The following is a 9,937-nucleotide window of genomic DNA, read 5'->3' on the forward strand; positions in this document are numbered from 1 at the left end:
GGCTGACCAGGTGCAGCCAGCCACTTCCCTCTGTCTCACCAGCCTCATAAATGAGGAATGGGACATTTATGTTGCAAGCTTTTGGAGGAAAGGCTGAATGCAAATGTGAATTCAGCCCATTGAAGAGATAATGATGGAGATGTTGCCTTTGGGTGGCTGCCAGATTCCAGGGCCAAGATATCTGTGAGGGTGTCCCATCTCCCCCGCATATGGTAGGTGAGGAAATATTGTTATGTGCCTGTCCTGAACCTCTAGCATTTTGGGAGAAAAAACTTTTCTCTGTCCATTTTCCTTAGACTTTGCCTTATATTAAAAACCTCAATAATGATTCTCCTTAGCTGGCTCTTTCTGAAATTAGGAAATGTTCCCTTTCTCAAGTCAATGTCACCCTTTCGCCCGAAAGCTGAACAGTCCTCCATTTGCGTTTGCTATTCCCTCTTCATTCCCTTCCTGGGTGCCATTTGGCATGATTAGTCTTTTCACTGCTTCTGCATACCATATATTCCACTGTTTGATGTTACTTGGACAACTGAATAGAAGACTGGTGTGTGGTATTATTGGTGATTCTTGGTCCCCGTTTAATTTGCTCTATATTTCTCAACATGAAATTATTTTCTTTCAGGCATCAGCATAAGTGGAAATGCAGCATCAGGAAATGGTATGATTTATCCAGGTTTCCTAAAAGAAAACTAGGGAAGCAGCTCAGAAGGAGTTCAGATAGGATGGATTTATATGTCTGGGTCTAGCCATAGGTTGTGTGGCCATGCTTTATGGACTATACCATAATTGGCTGGGTTTGCACAATGCATGTAGACTGTGACACACAAGCCCAGTCAGTGACTCTTGGTGTGCTTAAATTTTGGCGCTCTTTTAATTGGGGATGGCTTCTGAATTTTCCAGATCCTGAGTGTTTGGAAAAAGCTTGTTTCAGAAAGAATATTGGAAAGAGATTTTTCTGGCTGGCTAGAAGCTCATTAGGAGTCATTCCTGGATGGGAAGGCAAAGGACTTTAAGCACTTCACGGCTGCCAAGGTAGATTTGGGAGGAAGTCTCAGTAGTTTCACTAGGACTATCTGCTAAGCAAACATGTTACAGGAGGAAGGCAAGTTCCCCGGGACAAGCAAGATGGACAGGCAGTGTGGGAGAGAAGCAGTTGCAAACCCCCCTTCCCATCCCCATTGTGCTGATGCCTACGAGCTGGATAGAGAAAGCAGAAACAGATCTCTTCAGGGCCAAAATGCAAAGAGTGCCCTTTCTCAGCAGCAACTGCTGGCCCAGAATTAGGAATAAGCACAAAGGCTCATTTCCCCTAACCAATGATTAAGCCATGATACTTTTGCCAAAGGAATACCAGTTGCCTGAAGAGCATAAGTGGCCATATGTCTTGCTAAAATACTTGTTAGCTAATTTGTTTGGGCCCTGAACCCCTGGAGGTATGGGTGAAGCTTTGCCTGTGGGACCTCTGCCCCACCTCATCCCATTTGTTTTGCAGAGTTCATCACCATAGAGCAGAAAGGAAAAAATGTCTCCCTGATATGTGAAGGGGGCGATAATAAGACACGCTGGATAAAAGACAAGATGAATCTAACCTACCAAGGGAAGGAGTTGGCTTTGGCTGTGATGGATGACCCCAAAGGCATCTATAAGTGTATCACCCAAAATGGGAAAAGCAGATCCCTGCAAGTTTTCATCCGGAGTGCGTAAGCCTTCTTTCTCACCCTTATTTAACAACATTGTCAGTTGTCCAGTTTCAGCGAGGCAGACACCAGGGTTTTTTGAAACAAGCCTACCCTTTGAAGCTGGAACAGTCCAGGTGAAAGGAACATCTTAGCTCCCTTCTCTATCCAGTCTTGAGCAAAACAAGTAGAATGGGGGCAGCTTGATTGACCAACATATACAAAAGAATCTGGGCAGTTGATCCTCAGCCTAGTAAATTGGCAACTGTTTGCCTCCTTACTTCAAAAGGAGCTTCGTTTGTTTGGTAAGGTCTCAAAGAGTTTGCTCCTTAGCTGATTACATGAAGTTAGTCCTCTTCCTATGGAATCAAGCTTTTCCCTCAAGATGTTGCTTGTTCATTCTTTGATATTAGAAAAAAGTGGTATTTTTTCTTAAGGTAAACTGTCAAATCACCACTTCTGTGACTTACATTCAATGTCCCTGTTTCTGGAAATGAAATGCTCCACTCTGCTCATGTGCAGCATTTCTGGGCCTCTCTTACCAGGCTGCTGTTTCCTAGGACACAGGTAATCTTTCTGCCAAGCCTTGTAAAAGCCTGGGATGGTCCCTGGGATGGGCAGACCAGGGACTGCAGCTGGGTCTCCCTTTCTCTGGAAGAGTCCTCTTTGCCCAATGAACTGGCAGTGGCTTCCCCTGGCTTCAGATGGATGAGGGCTGTGTGCTTGTGGCAGTTCTGCCATAAAAGAACACATGCTCTGCTCAAGTGAGGCCTGCGTGGACTATGCGGGGGAGTGCAGAATGTATTTTCAACATTTTCTTTCACTACAGTGTGCCAAAACTGTATCCATCTGGACTTCACTATGATTCTGGGGATTTCAGCAGCCAGCCTCCTCGCCACAGTCTTTCTGGCTATTGCTGTGTACCACATAGCCGTGGAAGAGCGGGGCCGGCCAACCCAAGGTGAGGAGGTAGCAACAAAGGGCAGCTGGGCAGCTTCCTTGAAAAGGCCATGGTGATCTTCTCCAGAAGGAAGGACCATCTTACAGCTCAGGCATCCCCCACCCCTTGTTTCTTGCCTGCCTCAGAGACCCCCCCCCCCACCTGCTGCTTTCTTAGGCTCTTGGTTTTTTTCCCTGTGGACTCAGTCTTCCTATTTTGACCCTGCAGCTTCTGATAAGCAGTGCCTGTTGGCCAACGACCAGCTGTACCAGGTGAGAGCTTCCACTTCCTTTTGGCTTTTTCTTTGTTCTCCCCCTTCGAGGGGAGCTGAATTGCATCTTCTGTGCACTTCATTGTGTGCAGGGGTTGTTGTCTTCAAAGAGGATATGATGGCGAAGAGTTAAAATGAGAGGAAGAAACAGAATGTAGAATTAGTAAGCCTTGCCATTAACAAAACAGTTGCTGAATGTGACGCAAATGTTTCTGAGCAGTTTTCCTGTGAAATGCATGAGAAATAAATTTCCTCATCAGTATAGTTCAGCTGTTTCTCAAAGAAAATTGTTCCTGGCTATGCCCTTTCTCCAAAGGGGCAACTTTGAGCCCAGGAACAGGAGCAAAAGAGTTCCCTGGTGGTTTTGGGGTAATGCCAGGTCTGGTGTCAGATCAGAGACTGACCAGTTCATCCCACAGAAAGTGGGAGACCTACTAGAAGATTGTGTAGCTATTAAGCCATCTGTATATATTCCAGCACAGTAGAGATGGGACAGAGATGGGTCCAGGTATGAGCATGCCTGTGCCCACTTGTTGAAAGGAACTAGCTGCCGTCATAGTCTCTGATGGGATGGCTTTGACAAAGGGTCTACAAACCTGTCAGTCATCTCCAGAATCCCAGTTCCACGGAGGGTCCCCTGGCAGGGAAGGCTGCCCCAAGGAAAGTGGACTCCGCCAAACCCATCCTCTTCCAGCCCTATTAAGTTGTTTAGTGACATCCTGAACCACAAATTCCAGTCACAGCTTGGCTTTGCCTGCTGGGCAAACTCTGGAATTTACTTGAGGGTCCAGCATTGTGTGATGACAGTGATGTTAAAGAATCTATGGTTAACCATTCTGCCTAAGAGTGAAATGCATTCTAGGGGTGCAGTTGGCCATCCTGGGGCCATGGCACTGATTTCCCTTCCAGAAATCCTGGCACATAACCACATGGCCTCCCTGCCAACAGGGAGAGAGAGCAGCCACGCCAGAGGAAGCAGGCTGTGTGGGGCAGCTGAATGGCCCCTCCGAACTACAAGGGAAGGAGCCATGTGGGAGAGTGGCATAGCAATGTCCTGCCTGCCTGACCAGGCCAAATTTCCCCAGAGCCAATTGCTCGTCCTCACCCACTGCTGGCTCTTGGCCCCCAAGGTGGTAGAAGTGTGGTCTGCCCATACAGGTCCTAAGGGTGGATGTTCTTCCTTCCAGCCTCTCCAGGAGCACAATGACAGGCCTTATAGCCACATTGGCATCGCCAAGCCTCGCCGCCGATGAAGCCGTTCTCCAGCCGCATTCAGGTTCTCCTTCCTGGGCTCAATCCCTGAGGGACGTCCATTACACAGCTCCGTCTGTGCCTGCCTTCTACTCCAGGGCCTCAAGCCTGTGAGAGCCAACAAGGTCTGCTGGAGCTATCGGAGCTGCTGGATTCCATTTTCTGTTTGTTAAACTAAAGAGTGTGGGCTGGGGGGGGGGGAGAGGAGCCTGCTTTAAACTTGTTTGATGAATATGCAATGCTGGGAATGTGGTGGTCAGTTGGAATCAAGAATGTCTTTTCTCAGCAATGCAAATAGGCCAGTTAATCTTCCATTTTCCCCTTTGCAGCTGAAACTGGGTCCCTGCTGTTGCTCCCCTATGCGTTCTGCCTCTCCCCCAATAAAAGATGTTGCTTACAACTTCCTAACATGGTGTATATTTGACTCAAAGAGCTGCAGTGAAGTGAGAGTGCAAATGTCATGGCGTCAGCCATTTGCGCAAGTGTGTAGCTACCACTGGGTGGTGATTCATAGGGCAGCACAGTGTAGCTTTTGCACAGGGTTTGTGGTGGTTTGTGCCTTTCTTGAAATACAGCTGTGTTTGCTTTTGACCACATCCTGTGGAACGAGCGCATCCACTGGGGGTGGCTGTTTCTATGTAGGGCCCAGCTTTCCCTCCCTCACTGCAACTGCCAGATTTTGTGCTGATGGGCCTCTTTCTGCAGCTGAAGCCTCAGTGATACTGTCTCTAACCATCAGCAATGGGTTCATTCAGCTGGTTCTCAAAGCAGGAAGGGAAGGGCAAGTCCTCTGGCTGGGCCAAGCTCTGTGCCAGTCCTAGGGCTATGGTGGTGCCACTTGACTTTTACTTCTCTCCTACCACCCTGGTTTTGTCTACCCTCCTACTGGAGTACTGCTGGTGGGTGGGAAAGCAGAGAAGATCTGGGCTTTAATGTCTGTGGCTACTCATCCCAGCACCTCCTCTTTTCTCTCTGTCCCCTCCTTCTCCAAGGTCTCTCTTCAAGTCTGTTTCCTGGTATCAGAAGAATTACACAGGAGTCTCTGGGGTGAATGGAACAGAGCTTTACTAGGATTCTTTGCGAGCACAATCAAAACAAATGTAAAAGCAGGCCTTCTTTTCATAATGGGATTCCCTGCCAGGGCAAGTGGGCTCAGGGCTCCTGAAGCACAAATCGACCAACCAGACATGCCACCTCAGGAGCTCTAAGGGAGACCTGGCCACAAGTGGTCCCTGGGCACCCCCAGCCAGAGCAGCGCATCCTGCCCAGGGAATGGGACATGATCCACGGAGTTTGCATGCACTCAGAGCAGCAGTGCTGTGGCTGAGTGACCCCACATGAGGGAAGAGGCTTCTATGGTGCCCTTTTCTTGCCCAGGTGAGTCCTGCAGTCTGAGAAGCCCCCTGGGCATCCTGCAGCTCTTTGCTCCATCCGGGGTGGGGCTCTCCAGGCCACCAGATTTTCTAGCTGCAAAACTCAGTGCAAACAGGGAGTACCCCCACCAGGAAGGTCAGCGGTTAGTGCAAGCAGGAGAAGGAAGTGGCAGGCACTTCTGGGGACTCATTGCCACCCGGAACATCTGGCATCTTGCCATGGCAAGCAAGGCAGCATCTCAGAAAGCCTGGGGCTCCAGGCCAGCATACACCTCCCGTTGGCCCTTCCGGATCGGCTGTAGGAACAGAACATGTTTTTGGCAAACCTGGTCTTATTTTCTAGGACACTGGCTGTGTGTGTTAAGATGGGCATCAGCAGAGTGAGGACTTCCCTTGGCTACATGTGATGCAGACTCTTGATTCTGATGCTCTTCTCTCTCAAAAGCTTTTGATTGTTTTCGCCATTGTTTGTGTAATACATGTCAGGAAACTCTGGCTTTAAAGCCATGTTAGGTTCCTTTTTTATTTGGAAGATAACGCAGATGTGTTGCATGTGGCTGGAATGACAGTTTGGTTTGACATTCTGAATCAATTACATTTTCTAAACTGATTAGTAAAAAAATTCACATTGTAGCTCCCAATTTGGCTAAGATTTTAGAAATTAATTCAGAAAGGCAAATTGATTCAGAGATTCACTCAAATCATCTGTGAACTAAATCTCCCAGCTGAATTTTTGCTCTACCCTGCCAGTACCAAAGTAAAGGAAAAGTCACTGTTCCCTTTGTAAAAGCCAAAACTGATGAAACTGACTAAATCACTTCAGAAAATAGACCTTAGCAGAGAAGGGGGAGGGGCTGTGGGCCCTGGCCCCTCTCTGTGTGCCTGTCTCCACAGCTCTGGCCCTTGATCTCCAATACTTGAGATGCTGCCCAATGTGAACTCCCCCCTCCCCCCTTATGTTCAGTTCAGGGCTTACCTCATAATCTGGATTTGGGACAGGCGGGGGGTGGTCCGCTTGCTGTCCTGGAGCAAAAAGCGAAGGGCAAAGTTTATTGCCTCTGCGGTTCTCTGGCTCAGCACTTCACTGCTTGATGGACTGAGCCCCCCCCCCATCGCCTGGCCTTGCCAAATCATCTGTTACATTTGTGGCTGTCAGCCTCCTTAGAGCCCCTCTCCAAGGCAGAAGTGTAGGGGAAGCACCAGAGGACTTAACTGAGGGCAGCCCACCCCTCACCCCCCTCAGGCTCCTTCAAACTGCAAAGCACAATGCTTAAAATCTGGCCTGCACTGGGGAGGGGGGGGAGAAAAGACAGAGGCACTTGCCTCGTAGCCGTCGTGGGGCACCTGCCCTGAAGAGGGCCTGCTGCTTCTTGCTGCAGAAATAGACCAGGAGCAGGACTCCCAAGGTGAACAGGAGGTCAGCCACGATGATGCTGGCCCCGAGGGCAAAGCTCAGCTCCACACAGTCCTTGCACCCTGCAGGAAACCCAGAAGCCTTAACTGAAAAGGGAGCTCAGCCAGCCTGGTTTTGGAGGAAGGTTCTTCTCCACTCTGGCTGCCTGGCACTAGAGGTGTGGGCTGGGACTGGCCACCAGGCAGCTCAGACCGCTAAGCATTCTCCCAGCCCCCCATCAAGGGCAGAGAGGCCCCATCATACTGTAGCCATGACTGACCTTTGATCTTCAGAAAAATCTTCCACGATTTGCCATTCTGACTCTTTTGTCCACAGAAAAGTTCTTTCCCCCTTTCGATCTCAAACAGATGGTCTGAGTCGGAGAAGACCAGGGTGCTGCTGTTTCCTGGACTGGAATTGGCCTCCCACCACTGGGATTTCTCTCCTGGGCAGTTGAGACTCACGTCCCCCAAAGAGATTTCCACCGTGATTACTATGGCAAGTCAGAGAGAATGTGCCTGGCAGCTCTGGGCACAAACACTAGTGGATAATCCAGCAGGATCTCACGGGGACAGCAGTGGGGCTGCTTTTTTGCCTTCTGGGAGACATTATGAGGCAGCGCCCCACAGCTTCATCCCCCCCCCCCAAGGGAACATTTGACAGTTTTAAATTATAACTTAGATTACCTTTCAACACATGTTGCTATTCTTACTCTACAACCATCTCCAAATGCTTTCTTGGATTGTCATTAACCCTAGTTTCTTCAGAGGCAGAGATGTGGAACATAATGGCTATGCCACATGTTCCAACAGCGCCCATTTTCATTCAAAACAGTGACACCCCCTCCCCCCCCACACACATCCCTGGAGGAGCCGGGAGAGAAGCCAGGCCTGATTGGAACCTCCCATTTTCTTAGTTCTGGTGGCAAAGATGCCTCCTCTTTTCAGCCAACAGTCACAAGCCAACCCATGTAAATGCACTGCAGTTTGTTGGGGGCAAAGGTGCCAGGGTCAGTTCCTGATGGTTGCATGGACAAGGGCTTCCTTTTTTACTTGTTTCCAGCAATAACCCAAAGTCCTAAAGGCCCCTCCCTTACCTTCAATCTTTCTCTCCACAAGGCTGGCTGTGAAAAAAAAAAAATGGTGAAGACTTTCTCATTAGCACACAACCGCTATTGTGTCCAGAATAAAGCTGCTCCCTTCAGCACTTTAAAAACCATTTCTTTTATGAAGCCTGAGCAAAGCTAGAGAACAAGGCAGTGGACCAGGTTGCTCTCCCCAGAGCCCCTGAAACAGGGGGGCTGCTCCATCCAATCAGCCCCCAAATCAGAGACTCGTGGCAAATATTCTGAAAAGCTTTCTGGAGGAATCACACAGCTCCTCGTGGTCACTACTGCAGCCATACCCAGAAAAAGGCAGCGGAAAACATGTAAGCGTTGATTTTCTTGCCTTGCGCCCAAAACAGAGCAATCACAAGGCCTCTCATGTTTACATCATGTAATCTTCCAGAAGCTTCCTTTGCAGATCAGATGGATCCTATGCCAAATCCCTGTTTAAAAGAGGATCTGTGGACCTTTTTTTTTTGAAGAGGAGACTCAATTTCCCGATTCAGCTCCATAATGCAGCTAGAGACCATCCTGTGTCTTCTCCCCATCCATACTGGCAACCTCCCCCTCTTCCTCCTCCTCAGTGGGATGTTTGCTTCCCTTCCTGTGATTTGTTCACCAGAGCTCTTTTGAGGAAAGGGACCCCCTTAGCTGGAAAGAGAGAGGCCCTCTTCCCACTCAAGCATTTCAGCCCTGATCCCCTGGCCCTCTCCTCCACAACTCAGCCTAATCTAGCACACAGCAGACCCCCCCATCCCCCCCAGCTACCTTCCTTATATCAGACCCTTGGAATCTGCCCCAAGCACTACCCTGAGATTTCAGATAGTCTGTGAGTTACAACCATTTGTTTAACAACTGTTTGATGTTATGACAAGGCTGGCTGAAAAAAGTGATTTACAACCAGTCCTCAAACTTATGACCCCCCCACACAGCATCCTCACAGTCACATGATCGCCATTTGAAACTTTCCCAGAGAGTTTCAACAAGTCAATGGGGGAAACTGCATTTGCTTAATAATTGCATGATTTGTTTAACAACTGCAGCAGCTGCCTCCCTTCACAAGGTCCCAGGGGACCTTGACCCGCAGGGCCAGAAGCCAGATGGACTGATTGCTGGATCAAGCAGAAGCCCTGATGGGGCCCCAGTCCAGCTCTCTGTGGAGAGGCAGCACTCACCTGTGTGGAACAGGAGGATCATCAAGGCACCCAAATGGAGCCCCAGAGGCATCTTCCTGCCCTCCGCTGCTTCCCCGTGGGTGCTTCGAGGGGTCTCCCCAGCGAACCTGCTGCGTGTCTCCTTTCAGGAGGGCTCCAAGAACAGAGATGAGCAATTGGTAAAGAAAGAAAAAGAAACCCTCTGTGGCCCCAGCCCTGCCAGGAAGTGGTAGCTCCAGCAAAGCAGGAGGAGCGAGCCACCGAGGCTGAGTGAAGGCATGGGTGGAGCCGGGGCCACTCAGCCACACCCCCTACAGGAGATTTCAATTGGGGACTCAATATGTGTTGGAAACGTGATTAAAATACCAACAAAATTGGATTGGTAAGAAAAAGAGTTTATTCTGCAGAAAATAGAAAAGCGGTTTGCAAAGCGCGGTGGATCCTGGTGAGAGACTTCAACAGGAAGTTCTAAACCCAGAGACCACACCAAAATATTCAAACTCACAACATTATATACACTCCTATCGCGACGCCCCCCTCCCCTCCCCTTGGTCCCATTTGAGAGGACTTCCGGGGGGGGGGGGCACAATCTGTCCGATCCGCCTAGCCAGAATACATCATCCCTCCCCCTCAGTTACATTGTTCAGAACTTCTCTCTGCCATCCTTTTGTCTTGTTAAGTGTGTCTTCTAGCCAAGCCTCCTGGAATCTAGTGCCTACCTGCAGGGCTTGGCTAATCCTTCTATTGTTAATCAATTGTGACCGTTTTATTTTT

General features: G+C 49.3%; 2 protein-coding genes and 1 long non-coding RNA gene across 3 annotated transcripts; 1 reads left to right on the forward strand and 2 right to left on the reverse strand.

Moving 5' to 3' along the window:
* Positions 1–1,086: 1,086 nt before the first annotated feature.
* LOC107284818 (T-cell surface glycoprotein CD3 gamma chain) lies at positions 1,087–4,331 on the forward strand. The gene is made up of 5 exons (XM_029283522.1): positions 1,087–1,102; positions 1,493–1,696; positions 2,506–2,637; positions 2,845–2,888; positions 4,075–4,331. Exons 1-5 carry the CDS (start codon positions 1,087–1,089, stop codon positions 4,138–4,140), a joined length of 462 nt encoding a protein of 153 aa, XP_029139355.1. The 3' UTR covers positions 4,141–4,331.
* An 854-nt stretch (positions 4,332–5,185) lies between these two features.
* On the reverse strand, positions 5,186–6,528 carry LOC114922353. Its single transcript, XR_003810388.1, has 2 exons — positions 6,488–6,528; positions 5,186–5,807 (listed from the first exon to the last, which is right to left on the reverse strand). It is a non-coding gene; the product is annotated as an uncharacterized LOC114922353 (long non-coding RNA).
* Positions 6,529–6,781: 253 nt separating this feature from the next.
* Positions 6,782–9,350, reverse strand: CD3E (CD3e molecule). Its single transcript, XM_029283523.1, has 4 exons — positions 9,185–9,350; positions 8,001–8,027; positions 7,185–7,397; positions 6,782–6,987 (listed from the first exon to the last, which is right to left on the reverse strand). The coding sequence occupies exons 1-4, from the start codon at positions 9,234–9,236 to the stop codon at positions 6,782–6,784; spliced, it is 498 nt and encodes a 165-aa protein (XP_029139356.1). The 5' UTR covers positions 9,237–9,350.
* Between the last annotated feature and the right edge of the window lie 587 nt (positions 9,351–9,937).

Source organism: Protobothrops mucrosquamatus, unplaced genomic scaffold (assembly GCF_001527695.2).
Source record: "Protobothrops mucrosquamatus isolate PMUCROS unplaced genomic scaffold, P.Mucros_1.0 scaffold115, whole genome shotgun sequence".
Classification (NCBI taxonomy): domain Eukaryota; kingdom Metazoa; phylum Chordata; class Lepidosauria; order Squamata; family Viperidae; genus Protobothrops; species Protobothrops mucrosquamatus.

Bases quoted from the DNA above. Each gene is read 5' to 3' on its own strand.
- CD3E (XM_029283523.1), bottom strand. From the start codon at position 9,236: ATGCCTCTGGGGCTCCATTTGGGTGCCTTGATGATCCTCCTGTTCCAC. The intron at 8,028-9,184 runs GTGAGTGCTGCC...TTTTTTTCACAG, and splicing joins GATCCTCCTGTTCCACACAG to CCAGCCTTGTGGAGAGAAAG. The intron at 7,398-8,000 runs GTAAGGGAGGGG...GACTTGCCATAG, and splicing joins TGTGGAGAGAAAGATTGAAG to TAATCACGGTGGAAATCTCT.
- LOC107284818 (XM_029283522.1), top strand. The intron at 2,638-2,844 runs GTGAGGAGGTAG...TTGACCCTGCAG, and splicing joins GCGGGGCCGGCCAACCCAAG to CTTCTGATAAGCAGTGCCTG. The intron at 2,889-4,074 runs GTGAGAGCTTCC...TCTTCCTTCCAG, and splicing joins CCAACGACCAGCTGTACCAG to CCTCTCCAGGAGCACAATGA.